At 41.8% G+C, this 27,500-nt stretch overlaps 1 protein-coding gene across 2 annotated transcripts in view; it reads right to left on the bottom strand.

Annotated features, from left to right (window-relative positions):
• bcl11ba (BCL11 transcription factor B a) overlaps positions 1–27,500 on the bottom strand; it is a 50,911-nt gene that overhangs the window by 8,590 nt on the left and 14,821 nt on the right. For both annotated transcript variants that reach the window (XM_083551044.1, XM_083551045.1), the window contains exon 2: positions 26,377–26,769. In XM_083551044.1, coding sequence (XP_083407170.1) covers positions 26,377–26,769 — 393 coding nt within the window. The remainder of the gene's footprint in view (positions 1–26,376; positions 26,770–27,500) is intronic.

The raw sequence follows: 27,500 nt of genomic DNA, 5'->3' as shown, positions 1-27,500 counted from the left end.
AAGAAAAAGGTAATGAATAAAAACCGCAGGCTTGCAATTTTCCAAACAATTAACATAAAGAATTAAATGAATGATAAAGAATTAAAATGAGGAATGAATTCATGTGGGAATCATTTATTGATATGTAAAGCCTAGGAAAGGTGCTTTTGTAAATTACAGTATTTTTTAAATATATGTGTGTGTGTGTGTGTGTGTGTGTGTGTGTGTGTGTGTGTGTGTGTGTGTGTGTGTGTGTATATTCATGAGATTCATGATTAGAGCTACTGTATTCTAGGATGAGGTGTGTTTTCGCTCTCTCTTTCGCTCCCTCTCTGTTTATCTTTCTCTCCCTTTCTCTCACAGGCTGTTTTGTATTGATTAAGTGCAGTCTGGCCCTTAATGATCATTTACTGCGACTCCTCACCACGAGCCTCTGGATGACTATAGAGCAGAATGATTATTAGCATGGACACTGTGCTTGGAAATGAAGTTGGGTTCTCCTCAGACAGCTGTGCAGAAAGACACATGTCCTGTTAATTAGGCCCGAGCCGCCGTTTGGTGTGTGAAGATACTCTAAAACTTTTAAGAATCTACTGTGAGGCGAAACTCATTCTTTAACAAAAAAAAAAAAATCAAAAGAATCTAAAGCCTCGTCACGTATCCACGTAGCAGATTGCCTTTGCCTTCTGCAGCGGCGTTTATTTCTAGCCATCTCATTTCTAGATAAACATTCGAAGACTTAATTGCTGTTCTTCCAAGGAGTAAAAAAAAAAAAGAGCGCAGGTAATAACTCGAGTTGAGGTCGCGACTGCAGGGTTCCCGCTCGGCTCGGCACTTCACTCGAACGCTCTCGTACTGTAAGAGAAGAGGTGGGTGGTGCGTGTCGTCGCCGCACAGCATTGTGGGTGCTCCCCTGCTGTTCCTCCCCGGAGTACTGTGATGTGCACTCTTCAAAAGGGGCTCATGTCATCGTCGCTGCCTCATTTAAAGTCAGACTCCCCTGAATTTGCATCTCACAGCGTCTTACAGGATGTGCCATATGTCGTCAAAAAAAAGACAATGCTCACAAATAAATTGGCAGCATCCCCATCCCCCTATTCGTTCTTAAAAAACACGCGCGCGTGAAGTGACCGTGTGTGGGAAGACAAAGCTGTTTAAAAAAGGTGCGATTCAACTCCTGAAACGTTTGGCCTTGTGTGTGTGTGTCTGTGTGTGTGTGTGTGTGTGTGTGTGTGTGTGTGTGTGTGTGTGTGAGGGACGTCATATACCCGCAGCCCAGTCGCAAAAGTGCAATAACGGATAATAATAATAACAAAAAAACTCCTCATTACCAAAAGATTTCGGTTTTTCTCTATAATTCAATTTGCGGTAATTACAGCGGGCCAGGCTAATAAAATTCCACCACAGAACGCGAAGGTCAACTACCAGTTAGGCGTGTTCATTTTCATCTCGGTGTATTCATCCTCAGTGCCTAATGGCCCAATTTTCTCCCCTCGCTCTTCAATAAATATTGCTGGAATTACAGGTTAAATAGCTAAATTAAATCACGGCTATTATGGTAGGCTGCGCGACTCGGCGAGGGGAAACAGGCTTAGCACTCCACGGACAATTACCGGGGAAGTGCCAATAGCCAGGCAGTTTACGATTAATGTCGCGGACATAAAATTCGGAGTGTTCATTTTCTCCATGCAGTCATTGGAAATAAAAGAAGAGTTCTCAATTCTGATTGGTCACTAACTTATAGCTTCATTTACTTTGTTTCTATTATCATTTCTATAGTAACGGATGACTCGCAGGGACTCGTACGTGAAAAAGGAAGGAGTCTCCAGTGGGATGTTGTTCAAGGAACGACTACATGTTTCTAGCTACTCTGATGTAAGCAATAATATGAAATGTAACCATAAATAGCAAACGAGCAAAGGGATCAACAAAAAAACAGGACGTCTTGATTATTTTTCATGTGCCAGCACATCCTAGTGTTTTTTTTTTCTCCTCTTCTTTAACTAAAAGCTAACTTGTGAAAGGTCCACATATTTAGAGATGTGTTCAAATGAACATGTAGCGGTCCATTTTAATTGCTCGGGATGAATTTCGCTCCGTGTGCACTAATGACCAGGGCCGCTTATGACAGCTGTAAAAGGTGCCGGCTTCTAGCAGGGCTGAAAGGTAATTCCCGTTAATGACTGGCAAGACCGGCAGCCGACAGACTCGCAATTTTGGTGCGTTCCTTCATCCCCACTCTCCGAGTGGAGCACTAGTGAGTCTGTTTATGAAGAGCGCCTCTCATTATCCTACTCCTCAGCCCTCGCCACTTAATTAATATCTTAACCTTTTGAGTTATTTTTGGGGGGACTTGCGGCCTTTCATGCCAGCGAAACCAGGAAAAAGGGAGGAAGATTGAAGAAAAAAATTGGGCACATGGGACAGCAAACTCGCACTTCAAAACTGGACATCCTGTTAACCAGGACTTATTCAGATAACCTTGGAATTTTCCCGAGCGTTAGAAGCTCTCGTCTTTAAGGCACCGCTGTTTTCACTTTGAACTGCATGCCGTTTGCACACTGAGGGTCTTAAATTATTAAGGTCAAGATTGTATTCATTATATTTTGCAGTCTGGAAAAGCTAAGAAGGCTTCAAACATTCACACTCTCGCACTACGAACTCTTGTTGGTTGTTGGTTGAGAATAGGAAAAAGTTGGAAATGGAAATTCTATCTATCTATCTATCTATCTATCTATCTATCTATCTATCTATCTATCTATCTATCTATCTATCTATCTATCTATCTATCGAAATTCATCAATATTGAATTCATTTTCCACACTTCCCTATATATATATATCTGAATACTAATGGGCTAACAAATGGCTCCTGTGTGTGATGGAGTAGACCTGGAGGAGAAAGCAAAGGACCTGGCCGGTCTCTCATCATGCCTCCGACGCTCCATATTTGATGGAGTCAATGTCACGACAAACTGATTTGCATTTAGAACAAAGATGACACGAGCCCTAGGCCTGCGGTGCCTCCCTGGCGTCCGCCCGGCTGGTGGAAAGTTTCCTGACATTTCTTGCATTATTAAGCCAGGGGCTTCATTACCATGTGTGTGATCTGGAAGTCTCTCAGGCCTCTAATTCCTCACCTTGAATTGCTAATGTCTTGTTTATGACTATCATAGCGAATCCGAGGCAACAATTACATGCAAATCAGTTTTGCAGCCACATTGTGCCCCGGTGAACAAAAGCATGCCGATTCGTACACATGCCCTGTCCAATATACATGCACAGACGCCACGAAACCTGCCAGCTTAAAAGAATGCTATAAAATATGTATATTTGAATGATATTGATTACTGTGAGTGACACGCAAGACTTCTGGAAGTTACATCCCCATTAAATTTCAATTAAATTAGTATTAAAAAATTGTACAAAAATTTAACACTCTTTCATGTCTCCCAATCAGCATCCAGCAACATAGTGATGTCATCCAGCAGATCCAGCTCGCTAGCTATTAAACTCAATAAATACTGCATTTTTTGTGACAAAGCTACTTTACAGAAATCCAGACTAAGAACAAGCCAGATGAGAGATGCGAGAAAAATTGCACAGGAACTCTAGCACTGTGTCCGTTACGCAACGAAGTCTCACTAAAGCAAACAATTAAGTAAATTACTACAAACAGGTTTACATTTCCACGTATTCCTTCGCCGTTCTCCTGCTAAGGGATTCTGATTTCCCGAACGTTTCTTACGCATCAGATTTGGTTTGTCCCAGCGAGATTAGCTCCACCCCTCAAGAGCACGCACTAAGACCTCCAAATTCAAATATATTTATATTTTAACATGGTCAGTTTGAGAAACAGTGTTAAAACACTTAAAGTCATCCCTTTTTTTTCGAAAAGATCAGCACCGTTTCTAGGCATTAGGGCACAACCAGCTGGGGGGCGCCAGTGAGTGCCCCTGCCCCGCACTCACACAATTAAATTTTTTTTTACCTGTTTTTCTGTATGTAATACAGTATTTACAATATACAGTATATGTTTACATACTTTACATAATTTTGCAATGATTATTACAATGATTATAGAAGGTTGCGAATGATTTGTATGGTGTGAGTTCAACTAGAAGAATATTTAGGTTTTTAAAGTCCGGGTAAAAAAGTAAAAAAAAAAAGGAATTCTGAACTCCACTTTACAGACACAGCGCTACCTCAGAAGCATCGAATAAACACTCAGGAACAGGAACAGGTTCCTGCCTGAGCTCGGCCTCCTGCGAGACAGAGACACTCGGTAGTCGGTAGGCAGAGCCGAAAGGGCTCTAGGCCCTCAGCGAAGCAGAGAATCATGGGTGATTTACTGAGTGTAAATGGGGCGACGGAATCTGGAAGCGGCTGTTTTTACAGCCTGTTAGACACACTAGCGCAAACTTGGAGTGGACAGCACACAGCTATTTCCCACACACAACATCTGGTTTACATTCTCCTCCCTCCAACTGGCCAAATCCCCTGACTGGATCCCTGACTGGACATATTCACTCCGGGGAAGAGCACCATACACACACACACACACACACACACACACACACACACACACACATATCTGCTGCCTAGACAGTGTCCTGACCTCCATAACCACACACACACACACACACACACACACACACACACACACACACACACACAGACACACACCATCAGCCAGGCATCCACACTGACATTTGTGATTTGCTGCCTGTTTCCTCCTCCTCCTCCTCCTCCTCCTGTTCTCCCTCTTCTTCACCACAAGGGTCTTTTTTTCAGCTTTAATGTTTTTTATGGCCTAATTTTTTAAGATCAGATTATTTCAATTTACAGCAGTATATAATTTTACAATACACAATAACATGATGCCATTTGTTACAATTTATTGGTGCGTTGCGCTCACTCAAGTCACCACACACCCTCACCCTCACCCTCACCATCTCTCTCTCTCTCTCTCTCTCTCTCTCTCTCTCTCTCTCTCTCTCTCTCTCTTTCTCTCTTTTCCCTCCTATTTCTTACTTTCATTTCTGACAGCCAAAAGTGCCAGACGAACGTGTGCCAACATTTACATTTGTCTACATTCGAGCCGACAAAAAGGATTTCCGTATGTCCTTTGCTTAGCCTTCTATCTTTCTTTCTTTCTTTCTTTCTTTCTTTCTTTCTTTCTTTCTTTCTTTCTTTCTTTCTTTCTTTCTTCTTGACTTTTCTTTTCTTTTCTTTTGAGCGTGCTTGCTCTCCTCACGTGAGATTAGACGAGGCAGGGATTAAGCGGGAGGTAGAATGGTGTGCGGGGACAAGGAACGAGGGGCAGAATTTAAAAAAGAAATAGAAAAAAGAAAAAGCGAACACTGAGCAGCTTAGTGAAATCAGAATGAATTAAATTCATTACACTCGTGAGCCCAGTGACAAGAAAGTGGCAGAACTGAGAGAGGAATTAAGCAGGTAGGCAGACGTAATGTCACAAAGCCATCGTCTACCGACTCGTAGGAGAAAAAGAAAATTCGATTTCTGACCTCAACTCATAGTAAGCATAGCAAAAGAAATTCTCAATAGGAACATATTCACAAGTCACCTTTTTTCTAGCAATCATTTTTTAAGCCCCGCCCACTCGGCCTACTCACGTAATTTATTCCTTGATATCTTTCTCTCAGTACTCTATACACGCTGATTTTCTTTAGAATTTTTGTAAATGCTGCAGTGGAAACATTATATCATATCAATTACTAATCAGTTTTCAAATTTATTATAATATTTAATATAAACTTTTTCATATAAAAATGTATTCCTTTTTTCTAGATTCTGAACTTTAATGTTTACGACCTTTTACATGTTCATGTTTAAACCTGCTGGAATTTCCGCGAAAAAAAAATAAAAATAAATACATTTTTATAAAAAAATTAATAATTATAATAATAAATAATAAATATTTTATAGCAGGCAGTAATATTTTTGGTACTTTTTTTTAATTTCTTTTAAACTGGAAAAAAAAACTAGAAAAAAATAAACTGCAAAAATCGTCCTATTGAGCGTAAGCATTTAAAATCTAGAATTCCATTTTTATTAAGTATGCAAATGAATTAATTTTGCACACATAATTCACATAAATAAATGTAAAAAAATAATTATTCTATGAACTGTTTTTTCTTAATTTTTTTTTTTTTTTGGTAAAAATAAACTGCCCTTTTTACCCGTAGTGATCTTAAATGTGTGTGTGTGTGTGTGTGTGTGTGTGTGTGTGTGTGTGTGTGTGTGTGTGTGTGTGTGTGTGTGTGTGTGTGTGTTTGGGTAAAAAGTGATGCCTTTCAACAGACTTTATGGCCGTTTTAAGGGTCACCGGTTTGCACTGGAGGCCGATGTCAGCAGCTTTGTATTAAAGGGGGAAAGAAAATGCCTGTTTCATGTTAACAAATTAAACAGATTAGATGTGAAAGTGCCAGACATGTCTGAGTCTGGTCAAAAGTGAGAGGGAGACAGGAAGTGGACAGACTGAGGGATAGGGGCAGCCTTATTTTCACTTGCTAATCCTGCCCCCCCCCACACACACATGCATGTTGAGCTCTGAGACAGCCTTTCTCACCTGCAAGTTTGTACCTGCCCCATAAATATGAGCAAAAAAGTAACACAAACAGGCTGATTCAAGCACGGCTGCAAGTTTCTGTCCATTTGATTGTCCTGCTTTCTAAGCAAAAAGCCATTATTAAGACATTTAGTAACTAATTAGCTAGCTAACATGCTAGCTATGCAACGTACAGCTAGATAGATAGAGTCTTAAAGTCTAAGGCAGGAGCCCAGGAAAGAAGTGCAGAAGTGAGTCCTGGAACAAAAACTACACAACTAAAAAAAAAAAAAAAAAAAGGCCTTATCCAGTAAATCCTCAGTTAGTGTATAACCAGTTTATGTAAATGAATAGTTGAAGTAAGCTAATCGGCGATGAGACGAGCTGAAGAAGGGAAATGGTAACTCAGTAATTAAGGAGTCGGTTTTTGAAATGGAAGGTCATGATTTCAAGTCCCTGCACCACCAAGCTGTCAGTGCCGGGCCCATGAGCAAAGCCATTGACCCTCAACTGCTCAGTTGTATAAATTAGATAATTGTAAGTCGCTCTGGAGAAGTGTGTCTGCCAAAACACCGTTAATGAAGACGGTGTGTCTTTGAGAGTTTTGGTTTTTAAAAGTCTACCATGGAAACATTAAACACCACTATGAAATAAACCATTTATCTATGCGTAGATAGAATTATTAACGCTAAGGTAACTGTTGCTACCATTCAGTCATGCTAGCTTTTCTGTGGATGTTTTATGAAAGGAATTTATGCAAACTGTATTTTCACAAAACTTAGGTTTCGGTCTAATTACTCTCACAGAGTTGTATTGTTAATTGTGTAAATAATAATTGTTAACCATTTTTAATTAGGAACCCAATTTTTTTATTTTTGCAATTTGCGCTCGTCCCAATGTTTCATCGATTTACAGACGTTAAGTTTTTAGCCGATGACATTGTTTTTCTAAATCTCATATGGTAAAATGTCTAATTAGGCAACGGTGTCGTTTGTTCCGCTGCCATGTGATGGCATGAAGTCACGTTGTGAACTAAATAAGGCATTTAAGCATGGCATGAACAGGAAGGAACAGATTTTTGGACAGCCCACCCCACACCATCCCACCCCACAACATCCTTCATCAAGACACTCTAAAGTAGACTGGGCCAAGTGGGAGCATCGGCACAGCATATATATATACGCCTGGAGTCTCTCCTCCCCTTCCTGGCTCGGCTCTGTCGCTCTGATGTAACAAAGCTGCACTCTGTTGGCCAAACAGAACTGGCAGCATGGGGGTTCGTGATAAAAAAACCTGTAGCATCGAGCAATAAAGGAAAAAAAAATCAAGGGTTATTTTTTTTCATTCCGTTGCAAAATAACATGAATTTTGCATTTAACTTCCCGGGTAGACTCTTTCGTCTGAAATTGTCATACGCCAGAGCTCACTGTCGGAGCGAGTTCTTCCTGAAATCAGCCTCCTCTCTTTGCACTCTGATTGCTTCGTGGATTCCTCTGTGAGCTAAAGCGCTAAAGCAGCTCCTGCCTCAGAGTAAAGAGAAAAAAATGAGGTTCTCAGTGGAGGCTGGGCAACCTTATTTCACCGGCAGTCCACTGAAAGTAAAGCGGGTTTTGAAGGAGTGAGCGAACGAGCGAGATACAAGTTTATATACAGATTGGAATAAATAAAAAAAAAAAGAGTTTGGTCATCCTATAAATCGGCAGACTTCTGCTTCAGTCTCTGGGTGGTATTATTACTGCTGAAGCACTCTTCATTACTATCAAACAGAGAGTAGGAGAATTTTTTTAAATAATTCTGGTCTGGAGAAAACATGGCTCAGAACCAAAGCCCGCTCCAGCAGCAGGCCTCGATGTTTGGCGCCTGTCCCTCTGAATCGATCCCAAGGACTTGAGGGAGGGGAAAGTGTCAACGTGTGTGTGTGTGTGTGTGTGTGTGTGTGGCTTTGTGTATAAGATGATGCTAGGTCCACACGTTCTGGCCCTGGTTTATGTGTTTATACTGTGGAGACAGAGCGAGCCGTGCGGGCTGTGGCCTGGAAGAACAGATCCAGACCAGATGAGGGTTAAAGCGAGGAACCAGAGACTCGAGGGTGGAGAAGGGGGGCACCTCTGCTACGAACGGCCCTTATAAGGCTCTGATTGCACGCGAGCTGCCGTCCTGAGACGAGGGACAGCCGAGGCTGCTGGACCATGAGCTTCATCATGTACACACACTTCACCCAAAAAAAAAAAGTGTGAGGTGCTTCCCGTCATCCGACATGCCAGAGCGTGAAAGGTCCTTATTTAACAGGCACCTGTAAAATTAAATCAGGCATACAAAACTCCAATAACTGTGCCAGCCACTGTGCCTGGGCCGAAAATATAATTTACAAATTACAATTAGAGAAAAATATTTGCCTGGTATTCCCCATTGAATTCTGGTGCATCTAAAACCAAAACAAAAATGCTATGCTGGTGCGTAAAAAATATATATAAACACATAAAACACTCCACAAAACAGACGTCACTTTGTGGGGGGTGATGTAGCTTTAATTAGCAAAACAAAACACGGAGGATATTTTTTGTGCAGACATATTGTCAGGAAAAAAAAGGTTTAGGGGGTCAGGCCTACCTGATGAAATCATCTCGGCCTGGTTACTATTCTGCTAGACAGAATAATAACTGCAATCGCAGCTCAGAATCTCTATAAACAAAGCCCTCTATTTGTCAGGATAAAGAAAACATTTCTTTGCGCTGTGATTATGATGGAAGGCTAAAACTAACCCTTGGCGGCGGCGATGTTAAGGCGACATGGCTGGTATTTAAACGATGCTCACGAAAACGATCCCTGCACAGCACACGACTTCAGCCGCCATTTTCACTTAAGCTATTTAAATGGAACAATTGTCGAAAATGATAAAGAAGATTACAAGAGCATGCCGCTGTACTTCTGTTTAATTCTCAGGCAAAAAGGGGGGGAAAGTGGGCTGGGAAAAAAAGGGAAACACAAAAAAGGAAAAATTGTAGCAGAAAGCAGCGCTGGAAAAAGCATGTCAGAAGCTGTAAACGGAGGAGAGGGTGGTGGCGGTAGTGGGGGGTATGGCATTCACACAGTACGCCTGTCTCCAGTCTAAATGAAACCAGGCTCTCTTCTATAACCAGTCCAATCTGTTTTTATTTGCAAGAAACAGAGCTCTTCAACCAGTACCCCCCTCCTCCTCTTACTAGACTTCATTCTCCTCCTCCTTGTTCTTCTCCTTCTAGTCTTCTACTCCAAACCCCTCTACTACACTTCACTTGCTTTGTCTGCTACAAGGAGGCCGGGGGATAGCTACCAGACTTTTACGTTTGGTGTGAAATGCTACACTACAATAAAATAATATGCAATCAATCAAACTATGTTAGGCTCCCCCTCTTGCAAAAGTAATGCTGTTGCTTTAAGCTAAACTCTTTCGCTTGCAGTTAAATACTGTGTGGTGTTAACAAATTAAAGTGTTCAAATAAGGGCGTGTGTGTGTGTGTGTGTGTGTGTGTGTGTGTGTGTGTGTGTGTGTGTGTGTGTGTGTGTATGAGCTCACAAGCCGTCGGGTAGCAAGACAATGAAAACGAAAGGCAAAAACCTCACTGTCAAGAGACAGAAGTGTTTCCTGGCATTGCCTCACTGCAGAACGGACTTCACAAAATTGCATAAGCTATTCATCTAGTTCGAGTGGGTTTACATCAGCGAGTGGACGCAGTGATGCACCGGGGAGTTAAAAAGGCCTCTCTCCGTCTGATAGCCCTGCAACTGAGCTACGGCAGTCTGCTCAAGCTTGGCAGAGCCCCCGTGCATTACAAGAAGAACATGACACACAAAGAACATTGTTTAAAATGATTCACTCCGTTTTTTTAAAACCACATCGAACCGGAAATTAAACATCGATCCAGACAGAGTGTTTACCACCCATCTTAAAGGCTCGCTTGCATAAGTGCCGTCCATCACCCCACCCCTCCAAGGTGGGCTACCGCCAAGGCCCGCTCGAGCTTCAGACAAGTTCCTCTAAGGACTTTGTACAGAAAGCGAGCAGACTGGAGGTCCTGGATGGATGGAAGAAAGGAGGGAGCAATGAGGGTCTGGGTGAGCGAATTAATTACACGTGCATTTTTGGATGGAGTATACCATAATGAGGCCCAGCTGCACCAGGCATCCAACTCCCTTTAAATGTAACTATAAAAAGCTGGGCATTCAACATCCCCCACAAAAGAGAAGTGGGCACCATAAAAGGTCCTTGTGATGTGTGCTCAAAAACATGGCACAGGAGACATGCCAGCCAAGAGGGCAAGGGGATTTTTCTGAAGCAGGAAGAGATTGCATTGTGACTTTCCATTATTGCTATGTTCAAAAGACTCGACATGAACAACTCGTGGCATCAAAAGTCAAGCGTTTCAGAGAAAACCAAGCTCCCGATATCTCAGCATGGCATAATGCACAGGTTGCCAACTCTGGCCTTGAAGTAGCACATTGAAACATTTTTTTCTGCTCTAACACAACCACTTCAACTCAGGATGTTAATCATTAATTAGTCCAGTAGGCTAATCAGATGTCTCGGGAGCAGGAAAAACTTTAAAATGTGCTGGACGGGGGGTAGTCTGCGAACTCATGGAATCCATCAATTCTCAGTATGGTGTAACTCATGAAACATTTTTTTACTTTGCTAAAGATAATTGCATCATAATTTTACTCGTTCAGTCTTTTCTTAAAAATATACCTGTATGGCCCAATAGAATTGCTGGTATTACTAGCAGTTCTTTCTTGTTTCTCTTGTTATTTTGCTGATACGTTGCAAATAAGAGACCTGCTAGTCTCTCAAACTTTATTCTCAGTCATTAGCTAGTTCACGCTTCATTCATAACATCCATATTTCCCAGTGTCTTAGCAAGTGTCCTCACAACGTAATAATCAGAATCACTGTTATTTGTGTTACTTGAAAACATCCAACTCATTTTTTTGTGGTCAGTGTTAGCATCAAGTCACCATTTTAGCACTGGAACACAGTATATGAGAGATTATGTTGTTCTTACAAGGTCTGTTGCCATTATGATATAGAGTGTGAGAAAGTAGTGCAGAAAGTAATATCCCCACTCAGCCACTAACTCTTGATTTCGCTGACAGGCATCATATTCATTTCATACCTCTGGCGCTAACAAGGTTGATTGGTATCACTATCATCTGATGACGTAGCTCGCGCTGCTCCTCTCCATTGCAGTGCCACTGATTAGCTTTAATGATAGCTCATTTGGCCCTAGGAATCTCACCTGATTTCTGGGCTCGTGAAAGGAGTGACGCTTTCATACAACCAGCTGAATTAAAAACGAGGCAAGAAAACCGAGCGAGGTAGAAAGACTCGACGATGGTTCTGAAAATCCGATTCTCATGCTAGCTCTTTCACATTAGGCAAACATCCATTAGTTTGGCAGCAGCAAAAAGTGTCCTTTTCAAACAAATTAACACCACTGACTGAAGATGGAGAGCAAGACCTTGGCAAAACCCTGCAGATGTTTATGCCAGAGATAGAAAATCCTGCATTAAACAGCTGTAAATAGTGGAAAAACAAATACAATGGATTAAGTGTGCACAAGCCCTAATCCAGCACGCATTGTTATAATGCCATTGTGGCTCGAAATGAAAATGAGCGAAAGGTTAGATAGAAAGCAGGGGAAAGCAAAAGAACTGGTGCCAGCTACATTAATACCTCAGGCACTCAGGCAGTCCGCTCTGTTCACCGAGCATCAGCCAATTTCGTTGGATTAAACAACAGGTTTCTATGGCTTTGAGAGAGCCAAATAGTGATTTATTGTTCTAGTTTCTGATCAGAGGGATATCTGCTGAGGCACGGTGGCTCCTTCTGGCTCAAATCCAGCATTGTTTACAGCTAAAAAGCCCTCTAGCTATCCAATGAATTAGTCTGCCAGTGGTCCATCCAACAGGTTGCTACAAAAGGACCATTTTTGTTTGCGACGTGCCACTGATTTCTTATGTAACTGCAGACATCTAATTTGATTGATTTTTTTTTCAGACGGTAAAATCCTCAAGTGTTTTTTTATTGTGCACAGCATTACCACAGAGATCAATAGCGCCAGTGAACTACAGCGATTGTGTTTGTTCGGGGTGAATAATTTGACGTGTTTGTTGAGTTTTGGGGGGCACGCTAAAGACCCAAACCCATGAGGAGAAACTCAATCTGCTTTTACAGCTTTTCCGCAATTTACTTCACCACCACCCAGACTGCTCTGCATACCCGGTAAATAGAAAAAACATATCCACAGTCACTGACATGTCACCCCGTGATGGGAAGAACATTAAACCCTGCGTGTACAGGACCAAAACAAAGCCTCAGAGGACAGCGAGATGGGGAAATGGCTTGGAAACAATCTCAGACTCTTGTAGATAAAAACAAAGACTAAAGTGGAATCATGGAAAAAATAAACTGGGTTAAACGGGATGCAGTCTCGAGGAATCCTCAAGCAGTGCCAGCCAGTGATCCTGCTCTCCAGCAAACTCCACAGTCATGAGCAATTAGCACTGTAGAAGCATAGGCTACAGGGCTGCTACATACACACACAAGGCCTGGAGTTCTCCGCATTTATCAAAATGAAGTGACGGACCAAAAGAGAGGGCAGTGACCACAGAGGACAAATATCAATATCGCCAGCAGAATGGGAAAAAGGGGTTCGTACTGAAGCCTTTAGCATGTGAAATTGGGAAGCCCCCCTAAACAAGAGGATCAACCCACATTTCGTCAGGCTGCGTCTCTCTTCAGCACCCTTCAGAACATCTCCCTGCTCTTTCAGCCACACTTTCCACCTTCCTCAATGACAAACAAATGGTCTGTTGCTTGTAATTGGGCTTAAATTGTACAAAAGCCTCTCCTGAATCATTTCAACACAGCATCCTAATCCTCATGGCTAGCATAGTGAAAAATTAGTTTGAGCTAATAGTGTCCACGCTTCCTACATAACTGGCGGCAGCACTCCTTTGCGAGGAAAACGCTCTGGGCTTTAGAGGCTCCATTAGCCGGTAAAGGTTTAAATCTGGGAGCTGGACTAATTCCTTGAGCCACGCTGTGTCAGAAGCCTGGGGGGAGTCAGGAGAGCGTGTTAGCGGTGAGGAGGAACCTGCGCTAACCTGCTAATCCCATCCTGTCCACCGCTTTCTATGCGCACGTCATTGTCCACAGCCGTGATCCGCTCACTCTCTCACCAAAGCCGCTTTAAGAGCACGGCAATTCGAAGAGCTGGCGTCTGGGCCCTGCTGGAAAGGGCTTACAAGTCCTCCTCCAGCCTTTTTCTCCCACGCTTTACAAATTCAAATCTCCACGCTTGCTCGAGTAGCTTGCTAAACAAACAGTGTCAGGGTGACAGAGCTACTGTATCAACATGCAAAGAAAGGTGTTGCAGCTCACCCTTCAAACCAGTTATGCAAAGACCTTTTTCTGGCAGACTGGTAGAAAAAAAAGTAAACGATGACGTGAAGGCATATCTCAGTTCCTAAACCTTAAGAGGATTTAATAGCAGTAAATTAGCCACCTTGGATAATTTTGTGAAAGTGCAGCAGCATTTGTCAGTGAGTGCCTGCTTTGCACTACGTGTCTGGAAAAGTGTGGAAAAGAACATGATGAGCACGAGGGCACAAGCCACCGGCGCATGTAGAGAGCTTTGCTTGTGTTCACAACCCAAATCAGCGACAAGTTTATCCCCTGCCTTGCGGCAGAGAGACACTGAAACGCCGTCAGGCCGTTTGATGTCTTCATGTGGGACATGTTAATGCCTCGCTGCTGCTAAAAACTCACCCATGTTTAATACGTTCGACTTGTTTGTACTTTCAACTTCTTTGTTGGTGTGTAGTAAAAAATTCAGCTTGATGAAGTACTTTCAGCGGGGGGGATTATCCTACAGTGTGCATGAATTCTTCATTCTGATTGGACAGGTAGGGTTGCTCTGTGTCATTGAGTAACGTGTTCAATGAGAAAATTATTTTATATGTTTGGAAGGAGTCTCCAGTCTCAGGAAAATTAAATGCCTTATAAAATGCTATATAAACCACTCGTCAAACTCAAATACATTCACGTTTTTTTTCCTTGTGTTTTCGTTGGGTTCTTATTTTCAACACAGCAGACAATCAGATATCGTGTAGAATAGTCCTAAGGTGTGTGACGAGGTCGACACATACAGTATACACACAGTATACAGGGAGACATCATTGTTAAAGAAAAGAACAATTCCAGAAATCTCCAAGCATCTGATTTCAGAGATGTCTACGTACTCGCATTGCGTATTACAATTATCAAGGTTTCCTTTCGGAAAAAATTTAACACGGAGTTGTGCGGCGCATTAATCCAAAGCTCTAGCTGAGCAAAAAAAAAAAAAAAAGAGACAGAGAAACACAAGAGACGAAAAATAAAGATGAGGCGCTAGACCTCCACTCATCCCCTTTTTTGAAAGATACGCTGCGATCCGGCTTATAAACCAGAAGGTTTAAACATTTGCATGCGTTTTTTTTCTCTTTACGAATATCACAACAACGATGACACGCGCTTAAAATAAATAAATAAATAAATAAATAAAATAAATAAACGAAGGCCGAGAGATGAGTGCCAGAGCCGTCGTGCACAGAGGGGAGACAAAATGAAAAAGAATGATGGCTTTGTTTTGGACACGGCCCCAGACTCTTCACGCTGCTCCAAAGTTCTGGGATTAATTCTCCAACAAAATGAGGAGGAGACCACTGGGTTTTTTTTTCTGAAGAACGGGGGGCGGGGTGGTGACACACCACACGCCATCCACCAAACACACCTATTTAGCTTTTGCTAGTGGTTGTATATAATCGGATACACACAAACACACATGCACATATGCACACATACTAACACACACAGAGTGGCATGTGATGCCTTTGCCAAACCACCAGTGAAAGGCCAAAATTCCATAGACGCACGCTTGAACTCAGCAGGGTCTCGACAAAAGGAGAGAAAGGGGGAAAAAAAGAGAAAGTGGGTGGAAAGCCAGCGTCACTTAAAGGTGGACAATTCTGACCCCAAGCTGAGGCAATTTGCCCCCATAACCATGCCCCCCCCCCCCCCCCCCAAGAGCTGCGACCTCCAAAATGTACATAATGTGAAACATAAGTGTGTGTATGTATGTAAATATATAGGGAGAATAAGAAAAAGCGGCAGAAAAATAAGGAGAGAAAAAAGGGACCTGTTTAGTAAAAAATCCTCCTTTCGAATCCTGTCCTCATTTTAAACACGATCGATTCCCTCGTCTGCCTTCCTGCCGTCCTGCCTGTTTGCCTTTTCTGTAATCAAGCATGCATTTTTTTTGTCCCTTTTTTCTTTTAGGTTTTATTACGTGCAATTCTTTTTTCATTTTTTCCCGCATATCACTCCTTTGCTCTCTTTTTTTTTTTCCACACACCAATTACAGGAGCTGCTTTGAGCTGGATAAAAGAAAGAAAGAAGAGAGAGAGAAAAAGAGAGAGCAGGCACAATAAAGCGACTCGCACAAACACGCGAAACGTGCCATCTTCATTTCTCCGAGCCACATCCGACGCCATCGCATCATCGCATCATCTCCTCTGCTCCCTACCCCTCCTCTGTCGTTCTTCATAATCCCCCACCCACTGCCGCCGCCACCGCCACCACCACCACCACCATCCTGCTAACACACACGCACGCACACACACGTACACACCACCTCCACAACCAGCACCGCCACCAATCACAGCCCTGACGCCAGGACATCAATTCTCGCAAGTCTCCGAAAATTACCATGCATGAATGCAAAAAAGCCTGATCAGGAGTAATTAACACGGCTTCATATGCAAATTTTATTAATGCAGAACTACAAAGTCATTATGCAAATGCAACTTTCGTCAAGCCTCTTGACAAATATTCAGAGCTCTAGCCAGAGAACAGGTTTTTTCCCTCTCTCTCTCTTTCTCTCTCTCTCTCTCTCTCTCTCTCTCTCTCTTCCGTCTCTCAATCTCGATCTGTTTTTTCTTCACAGCATTAAAAAAATCCATGCTCTACAAGTTTTTGTAAAAACTCATATTTATTCCCCATTTTTTTTCCCGTAAACTTTCGATGACGGCCAAAGCATCGGCAATTAAAAAGCTGGCTCTTGGTAATGACTGTTTGGCTTCAGAGCGAGGTAATGAACCTGTAATTCTGGGGGAAAAGTGTATAGAGAGAGGGAAAGAGAGAGAGGTGGGAGGAAGGGAGGGAGGGCGTCTTGAAGATATGAATATGCATGAGGCTCCCTGCCTTTGATGATTAAAGAAAATTTTAATATTTAAATGAGCGCATGGAAAGTGATTAACCGAGGCAAGCGACGAGGCAAAAATCCGAGATGGGGGGGTAAAGGGTGTGGGGGTGGAGGGGTAAGAGGGGGTAAAACGGATTTGAGGATGCTAAGAAGTACACGGATGCAGCCTTCGTGCTTTTACGCTCCATTAGCGGCTGAAAGAATTTTGCCCATCTCTCTTTCTTACTTTCTCTCTCTCTCTCACACACACACACACACACACACACACACACACACACACACACACACACACACACACACACACATTTGTGTCTTGTATTGCTGAACAGGGCTTGGGCAAGGAAGCAGACCAGAGTAAAAAAGTGGCCCGTTAGTGGATTTCCGAGTTTAAGCAGGTAGGAGAGAGAAATGATAGCATGTTGCTTTCATGAAGGGAACTCACGCAGATCTCAGCAGGACGACATCTTGGAGCAGGAAGGATAGCTCTTACACTCATACACAGGCCTGAAACAATTCCTCGAGTAATTCGAATACAAAAAAAAATGCGAATACATCAGTCGAAAACAACATTTAGTATGTTTAGCTACACACTAAGCACTGTTTCCCCCTGGACTTTTATCACTGACGCACCACCCGCTAAACTCTGGACCGCCCTAGCGTGGCATACGCACAAAACGGGCCTGCAAATGGGCGTAAGCCACTCTCCACGCAAAGGTTCTCGCGTTCTCTGTTTCCAAGTTGTGCGTACGCAGCGCTCAGAGTTTACTTATACATGCACACTTTAGCAGAGGTATGTTTTTTTTATTTAATCAAACCCCTTTTGGGGAAAGTGGCGTACGCACATTTTCAGCCTCGTTTTGTGCGTACGCACATTTATAAACGAGACCCCTACACAGGTAAACACTGCAGAATGAAAAATAGAAGAACAAATAGAAAACAGCAAGGAGTGAGGAGAAAACAGAGACCAAAGAACACAAAAGAAAGTAAAAAAAATGTGGGATCATTTCAAACTTAAACATACTAAAACGCCATACAGTGCGTTTGCCTTTTTTTTTTTTTAAGTAATCTGAAATTTATTTTTATATTTTGAATGATTTTCTTTGTTCATATATATATTTGTATTTGCATTGTGATGTAATATGGCAATTACATTAACTAAATAGGTATAATGTTTTACAGATTGCAATTTCAGCAATAATTTTTTTTTTTTTACCAAAAATAAAAAAATTTGCTTGTTAATTAATTGATTGTCTAACCAGTGGACTACTCGATTACTAAAATAATCGATAACTGCAGCTCTACTTACACACACACACACACACACACACACACACACACACACACACACACACACAGCCGTCAGAGGTAAAAATAAATAGCGCTACGTTTTCCTTTTAGAGGAAATAATTACACTATGTCTAAAGATAGCACCGTCAGGATGCATGCTAGTCTCAGGCGCTGAGTCAGGTTAGCTTTTTCTCCAGTAGTTCTCCTCATCCTCGATTATACCACCTGGGTTCATATGTGTAATCTCCTCCCACTCACGCAAAAGTCCTTGCAAAATTTTTGGATTCATTAAAAAAGGGCAAAATCAATTTCTTTATAAAGAAGCCTCAATAATTACAGCTACGGATTTTTAGCAGCCACGGATCCGATAACAGCAGCAACTACAGTAGCAGCAGAAAAATGGTAAATACTTATTGTGATTTGTGTTGAAATTTTTGTTCACAACTTTCATGCACATTTTTCTTCATTTTTTCACAACTGGCATTAGTGAGTGTGTTTTAAAGGGGTTTATTAATTCTGTGACAACTTGAAGCCTTGATATGACAAGAGTAGATTATCACACTGTGAAGAATTTCCAATGCAACGTTCCAAAGTGTGAAGGAAACGTGTTCCCTGTTAGTGTGGTTGTCGAAATTTTGTTCGGAAGAAGGCGGTGATAAGGGAATGTAAAAACCATGTTGGGAAATTTGATTGCGTTGTACTAAAAAAGTCTTTGAAAATCCTTCGGGGGGAAAATAAATAAATAAGTGGGAATGAAGAAAAAAGAGAGAGATAGAGCGAGAGAGATCAGGAGAAAAAGAGAGATTGGGAGAGACCGGGCGCGAGGGAGGAAAACTGGGTAACAAGACAAAAGTGGGCAATTACCACTTCAAAACGCCTGCTCGGTCCCGGCTTTTTGCTTGGCTTTATTGAAACAACAAAAAAACAAGACGACCAGCAGGAATAATGGCTCTAAAAGAGCACGTTAAAAATCAAACGCACATTCACCTCGCCACACAATCCGCAACCATTGATTCTGGCACGGCCTCGGCACCCGAGCCGTTTTCCCCCCGCCAAGCCTTTGTGAATTTTAATTGGGGGGAAAAAAAAGGCATGTGTGTCATATTACGGAAACATGTTTTCAATATCTCTCTCTCGCTCCGTGTTGCATCATTATTTATTGAAGAGCTCTCTCGGTGATCGTGTCGAGCTCGGGGGGAAAAGACGGAGAGGGAGAGAGCTACAGAATGGCGCATGTCCCCTCGATCGAGACTTCCCCACGATACTCTGGCAAAAAGCAAGAAATCGTCAGAATATCCGTGGCTTGTTTTTTTTAAACTCCATCCAACTCCGCTTTGTAGAAGCATCATAAACGTCATAATCACACATTTCCTAGCTGGACTATGAGTGTGTGTGTGTGTGTGTGTGTGTGTGTGTGTGTGTGTGTGTGTGTGTGTGTGTGTGTATATACGCCCTACACGGCTTTGTGCACGTTCAAATATTAATCAAGGAGATGAGGAATGATGTAACCAAATATGTGGGCAATATAGCAACACAAAATAGCAGTGCGGCGATCACTTACTGTACCAGGTAATGTTTTCTTTTTTCCAAAGCAAGACAACTATACACAGGAAGTGACAAAAGTTCCTTAGTTTTCCGCTTATAAAACTTTTTTGTATCACAGAGTCTATGAAAATTTCTGACAAATGAAATATTCCTAATTCAGACCTAATATGAGGACTGTAATCAATCTGCTGCTAGGTATGCTCTGGATTTATCATGCTAACTCTCTTGCTAGCATTCATTAGAGTTTATGCTGTGTGTTAGCTAACGTACGAGAAATTAGCAATAAAGCCGTTTTCTTCTTGACTCTTTTTTCCACTTTCAAAGTTGATACTCTTCTGCTTCTAACCTGAGTGCAAACATTTACCAGACGATTTAATTAGAAAAAAATAGGTAAGCGAAGTGTTTCTGTCCTTCTACCACAACCACTTCTAGTTTTAAACAAAACAGGAAGTCCAGAATGATCTGCACTGCAGTCTCACTTTCACTAAACCCGACTCGTGTTCAACTAACCGAAGTTTTAGCACAGTTCCAAAACGTATCCAGAAGTGGAAGCAGATCGATCTGAAACCTTCCCATCATTATTTTGAAAATAAATGTATCCTTTGCTCTCAGCAGACGGATCTTTGACTCCGGGGTTTTATTAGACTAATTAATGATATTAATGGCCCGAGGATGCAGCTGAGGCTTCGGCTTGAGCCGTAAAAAAAACAGAATGGGTCTTTATATGGTTGCAAATATGTTATGAAATATTCCACTGTAGGGGAATAAGGGAGAATGTGTGGAAGTGAGAACCTGCAGGAGAGAAAGGAACACGGCTTCGTCTCACAAAACACTACAATAATGCCTGTGGTAAACACATGGCTCTGTCGAGACAAGTTCTGATCTGGGAACTGGATCATGTAGCAACACAAATTCACAATTCAGAGCTGGGAAATTAGATAGATAGATAGATAGATAGATAGATAGATAGATAGATAGATAGATAGATAGATAGATAGATAGATAGATAGATAGATAGATAGATAGATAGATAGATAGATAGATAGATAGATAGATAGATAGATAGATAGATAGATAGATAGATAATCAAGGTGTTTAAACTTGCAAATAATTATAAGCATTGCCCTTTTTAAAATAATAATGACATTTTTTCAATGAAAAAATATATATTTGATCTACATATATAATATATATCATAAAAATATATATAATGACATTTATATTATTTATGAATGTTAACAAAATATGTAGTTAAAGAAAAAAATTATCATGAGAATTTTTACTTTTTACACCTTTAATAACCCACGCCCCTAAAAAAACGCCTACAAGGCAGATCTTTATCTCTAGTAACATGATTGACAGACTGACTGCTCGGTGGGCCACGTCTTGTTTTTTTTTCTCTCTCTGATGTTTACATGTGGAGGACTGAAGTTTTGCGCAACACGAGGAGAACTTCACTATCATCTTAACAATCACTGACTTCACCTTTAATGTCCAATCAGCTGCATGTTAGCTTCTAAGTTTACAGATTATCTGTGTAAAAGCCATAATGCTACATGTTTTAAAGCTAAATCATTATCATATCAGGATGTTCTTCTGAATAATGACTCTGTTTTTCTTCCAGCTGAGCTTTTTCAGCGCCTGAAACATCTGGATCAACACTCAATCTGAGCACTTTAGTGAAGCACACAGTGCATGAAATTCACAAAAAAACCCACCAAACTCAACAATATGGTCATTCAAATATGTCCAGCCAAAATGCATTAAAGTTCAATATAATACATGGCAGAGGGTTAAAGCTTCTTCCACAGCCTGATGTAAAAACAGCACTAGTGAGTTATCATTCAGGGGAAAAAACACACCTGAGTAGTTGTATTAGGGTATTTCTGGGCCAAGAAAAAAACCAAACAGAAAAGCACTTCGCTCTATTGCATGGCTGTAGCAAAAAAGGGAAAAAAGGGAACTGCAGACCGACTTTTCAGAAAGATGCATTCTTTAGAAATAATAGTCAAAAATTATAAACTGCTCTTATAAATCTTTTTAACATTACGCAGTGTTGGTGATATTGCAAAAAATGTCTCATCGGGATCATTTCTGCGATACGCAATGGTCTGCTAGCAAATAGCATAAGCTATGCTAATTAGTATAGGTATGATAGTATTAGCAGAGGTTCAGTGGGTTAAAAAAAATCAATCTAGATCTGAAACCTCCTGTTAGAGGAGATATTCGGATCATGACACACACACACACACACACACACACACACACACACACACACACACACACACACACACACACATGCCTATGCGACCTTTCATCTCATCCCCAACAGCAACTCTTGTAGCCTCTGGCTATGCAAAATGTCATATTTTATTTAATTAGCACTATTAGCTCGGATTACATTACACGGCTACATAGCTATACATCGTTCTCGTGGAAGTGTTGCGTTTTGCCGAATTTCAGACCCGGACCTTGATTATTTTCCTAAAGTGGCATGTCTTGCAAATACGAATCTGTTCTCCTACATTATATCAGATAAGAACAGTCCTTCCTCCATTAGCTTCACTTTTCTCTCACTGTCATGAAAAACAGAAATTTCTTGAAACTCTGAAACCTGGAGCCTCACTGCCTGGTTTCAAAGCTTTGCCACTGAAGACTCCAACTATGATAAAAATACGCAGATTTTTACCGATATATCAATTAGATAATACGGTATTGATGAAGCAGCGTGTGGTTTATTCAAATCCCAGGCAATAAGGCAGAATGTGTGCATTTATGTAAATCTGTGGATTGAACCTGTGCCGCTTTTCTAGAAGCTTCTGACTACATTTGAAGGCATGCAGTCGTTTCCCTTTATACATCTTTACAAGAAGATAATGAAATGCTTAAATATGGACCTGCTCATCCTGTCCAGCATAGTGTGTGTGTGTGTGTGTGTGTGTGTGTGTGTGTGTGTGTGAGTGTGTGTGTGTGTGTGTGTGTGTTAGTGTGCAGACGATGTGATGTGATGCAGGGCGACATGTGCGAACGAATCGGCGGAGTTTAAGGCCTGTCAAAACAGCAGTCGCATGTCGTGGGGCCAGACGGAGGAAGAAAAAGATCAAACTGCAGCTCTGGGGATGATGATAATGTTGTTCTGCTCAGAATTAGCTTTTTTTGATTCCGAGACACACTCACACACGTACACACACACATACACTGTATACACACACACACACACACACACACACACACACACACACACACACACACACACACACACACACTCGTCCTCCTTGAATTCTTTCTCTCGCGCTCTCACTCTCTCATTTTTCCATTTGAAGCTGACAGATGGATATATTAAAGAAAAAAAAAAGCAAATTCATGAAAAATGATCTGCGCTTTGAGAGCACGAGCAGCGCCGCTATGTTTTTTGTGCATGTGTTGTTTTTTTTTTTCTCTCTCTCTCTCTCCAGAAAACGGAGCTCGAGTGTTTTTTTTTTTCCTTCTTTCGCGTGTCATTTTCTATTTCACGTGGAGAACAAATGGGAAGCGGAAAAGGTTTAGCATAAAAGAATACTTTAACCTGCTGGGAGGCAATTATGAACACAAGGCAGCGTGCACATGTTTAGCTGCACGCCCAGCTGACATTCAAGCTTCTTAATCATTCGGCGAGGACATTTCATCTCTGCCTTTCTTCTCAGCCTGCTCGAGAATGAACATTGCTCGCTTCCTTTTCTCTTTCCCCGACGCCCAAGCTAATGAAAGGGGCTAAAAATTTACTCGCACAGTCGCCGCAATATGATTTACGGAGGCAAAATGTTCATCTTTCATTCCAATAACCCATTATTCAAATGCTGAAGTTTAAACAAGATTAAAAATTGTTCCCTCATCCCCTCCTACAACCCCCCCCCCCCTTATTTTTTTTCTTTTTCTTTCTCCTCCCTTCTTCTTCAAACCAGAGATTATTAAGAAAGAGGTCGAAAATAGAATTTGCCACATTACGAGTAATTTAGAAGTCATTTTAAAAAAAATCTTGAAAAAGATTGAATGACTTGCTGTGATAGGTGGATATTGTATTAAATGCATATTCATATTGCAGGTTTCTCTCTCTCACACACACACACACACACACATACACACACACACACACACACACACACACACAAACACACACACACACAATGTCTAAGGATTGACATATGCACTCTAGAGCGAGAGCACATGAATATTTCCCTACACACTTTTACTTGACTTCCTTTTTCACATGGATAATTTTTTCACACGTGATTTATTTTTCTCCGCGTTTTTTTACTTGTTTCAGTTACAGGTTTTTCTACACCTCAATTGTAAATTTCTCAAAATTTGGGCATGTATGATTTCTGATTCTTTCCTTTCCACGTGACTCCTTTTTTTTATGTATTTATGGTTAACGATTTTAACGGTAACGCACACCCAACCGTGTTTCTATTCACGTGTTACTCAGGCGTGATTTTACCTTCACTGATTATTAAAAAAATATATCAAAAACTGCTTGACATGTCGAGACTTCAGGGTGGATATGAGCAGTTCATCAAGTATGTCACATGATCCGGTCACGTGAGTTGCACGTAAACCGCTTGGGATTGCTGCCATTCCCGTTGCAGCTTTGATGCTAAAGCCTCAGCGTTCGAGGGCTTTGAAATGTGAAACCGTTTGCAATGAAATCTTCACATCATCTTCCGTAATTAACGCCAACGGACTCGGCACTATGTGGGGTTCGGACTAAATTAGGTTCTTTCTGGTTATTAAGGGTATATTTAAAAACGAGTGAATCGTCTTCGATGCCGCAGGAAACCTTTGCAAACAAGGAAGCTTTACGAAAAACAAAAAAATAGAGAGGGGGGAAAAAAGAGGTTATTAAACCCGGAGCCAGTGTCATGAGCCACCGATTTTCCCCTGCCAACTTCGTCCAACCCTGAACATTATTTTATGAGACCCTCCCTCTGGCGGCATCTTCGTGAAAAAACTTGACTGTTTTGTAAGATAACTAAGTAAAAGAGAGAGAGAGAGAGAGAGAGAGAGAGAGAGAGAGAGAGAGAGAGAGAGAGAGAGAGAGACAAGGCTAGAGAAAGAAAGACAGACAGAGAGATGGAGGATGCTTAGAAGATTAGAGAGAAATAGAGACAGAAAGATATAGGGTGAGAGAAAGAGAGAGAGAGAGAGAGAGAGAGAGAGAGAGAGAGAGAGAGAGAGTGAGAAAGAGAGATGAAATAAGAGCATCAGGCAAAGAAAGAGATAGATAGAAAGCAACAGAGAGAGTGAAAGAGTGGAAATGAGCATAGAATGAGAGAGAGAGACAGAGACAAGGATAACGAGAGAGACAGCGAGAGAAGGGGAGAGAGAAAAAACAGAGAGTAAGAGAAGATTAGAGAGAAATAGAGACAGAAAGATATAGGGTGAGAGAAAGAGGGAGAGAGAAAGAGAGAGAGAGAGAGAGAGAGAGAGAGAGAGAGAGAGAGAGAGAGAGAGAGAGAAGGAGGAAGAGAGAAAGAGATGGAGGGAAAGACAGAAAGAGAGAGAGAGAGAGAGAGAGAGAGAGAGGGAGAGTGGGAGGGTGAGAGAGAGCGAAAGAAAGAGAGATTTTACCCTGCAGCTGGACTGTGCTAAATTGCCTCTTTACCCCAATTCAATAGCAAGCTGGTTCTTTTAATCCCTCTCTCTCTCTTTCTCTCTCTCTCTCATTTGGAGTATTTGAATTTTAATGAGTTTTTCACCTTTTTCAGCAGATGGCTCAGGCTCCATGAAAGTGAGCGCTGAGTTCTGTGTCACGTTTTGCACAATTTGTTTCAACTACCAGAGTCCTTCAGGGTGTTTAGCGGGAAAAAACAGTGGTGGTGGTGGTGGGGTTTGTGGTATTTGTGTGTGTGTTGGGGTGGGGGTGGAGGGGTTGTTCTTGGGGAAGGTGGGGGCTTCAAGTCCATAATGTGATGTTTCACTCAGTACAGCACAGACTCCCCCTAATGAAATCAGCTGAAGAAAAAACAATCTCTCTGGAGGCCTCGGAGATGAGCGCTATCACAATCACGACAGGATCCTGCAGATGGAAATGAGCGTGCTTTGCTTCCTTTTGTCTGAGAATGCTCTCTGTGTGTGTGTGTGTGTGTGTGTGTGTGTGTGTGTGTGTGTGTGTGTGTGTGTGTGTGTGTGTGTGTGTGTGTGTGTGTGTGTGTGTGTTAGTGTCCTATTGCGATCGAGACCTAACCATTTAAATCCCGTTTCACTCTCATGACTACACAACTTTCCTGCTCCCAACATTCCCCCCTGAATTCTGCATTCTGATTGGTCCAGTAGTAAAACAGCACCTCGGACAGCAGCGAATCGCACGTTTATATATGATACGCTTGTTTTGATCGATTTAATCTTTTTTTTTATAGCAACAGCGCATCCAAAAATGTGATAGAAACAGGTGTGTCAATATGGAGTTTGCTGTAAGGAGATGTTTATTCACAGAAATTAGACATTTCTGTAAGGAGTCTCCAGTTTCAGAGCTTTGTAACAAGCTTTTAAAAGATTTTGCACTTTTGTGGCTTTTAATTCAAAGCAGGAATACTTTGTTATTGATTATTTTTGCAGTTTGGTTGAACTTTGGTTAGTTCATTAAAGGTTGTATTTAATCTCCCATACGAAAGCAGAAAGGCCTTATATTAGGTGCCAAAGGTTTGAGGTTCGTTTGTACTGAGACACCGACACTCACCTGCCAGGCCGCTCTCTTGCTTCGGGCAAATTCCTTTCGGAGGCGTCAGCAGCCTCTCATCCTCTTCTTCAGGTGTCACCTGGATTCCGATTTCGACCGGTTCCTCCACCTTCCTCAGCTCGGAGCGTGGAGGCGAGGGGCTGCTGCGGTCCGCCATCTTGTCATAGCAGCCGTGAGTGCCGGCCAGGCCGTGACACTGCTTCTTCTTGTGTTCAATAAAGAGCAGGATGTGGCCCAACGGGAAGGTCTCCTGGCACTGGCCACAAGTCAGGAGGTCGTGGTCTCCGAGGCCCGGAGGCAGAGGGGCGACCATGTTGGGGTCCAGCAGCATCGGGGTGTGGTGGGCGGCCAGCTCGGCCAGCGACAGGTCTGCTTCCACATGCTCAGACTCAGCTGTGAACACAAACACACACACACACACATGACAGAATGTTATAAATAAATCTACACAGCAAAACAGTGATCGTTAAGATGAGTTTATGGTTTGGTTTTTTCGTTGTGGTACGTCTTCCCCATTCTTTCTTTCTTCCAATGTGAACTTCTTGCATGTCTTTATTATGTAGCTTATTTTCCTGTTTTATTGCACTCACTGGAACAGTTTCATAGAGGTGGTAGCTTAGTGGTTAAAGCTGGAGCCCTGAGCAAGGCCCTTAACCCTTTGACTTTTTATATTTAACTGACCCAATATCTGCTCGGATGTATGAATGGTTAAGGGTGTCTGCCAAATGCCGTTAATGTACAAATGAACAATGTACAAATGTAATGTAAATAAGACTGTTCAGTCAGATGTAAATCTATATATCTATATTTATATCTATTTCTATATCTATCTCTCTCCCTCCCTTTTTCTTTTAACTTGGAATCAGTGTATTCTGGGTGGGATTGGTGGATTCATCCTGATAAAATATACACCTTAGCCTCCTGCCCCTCAAGTTCAGAATATATATATATATATACATACACATATCTGTGTAGGGTAGGGATTCTGCCAGCTTTTCCTCATTTATCAGCTTGATAAAAAAAAAAAAAGAAGACTGAAAGAAATGAAAGCCGTAGCTGCGTTTTACACTCTTGTCCCAAGACAGTGGCCCTAAAGTCGGAGAGAATAAAAGTGACTCTCCACT

This window comes from Silurus aristotelis, assembly GCF_946808225.1.
Source record: "Silurus aristotelis genome assembly, chromosome: 9".
Classification (NCBI taxonomy): domain Eukaryota; kingdom Metazoa; phylum Chordata; class Actinopteri; order Siluriformes; family Siluridae; genus Silurus; species Silurus aristotelis.
The sequence above is the reverse complement of the archived record's forward strand: the minus strand, read 5'-3'. Positions and strand labels throughout refer to the sequence as shown.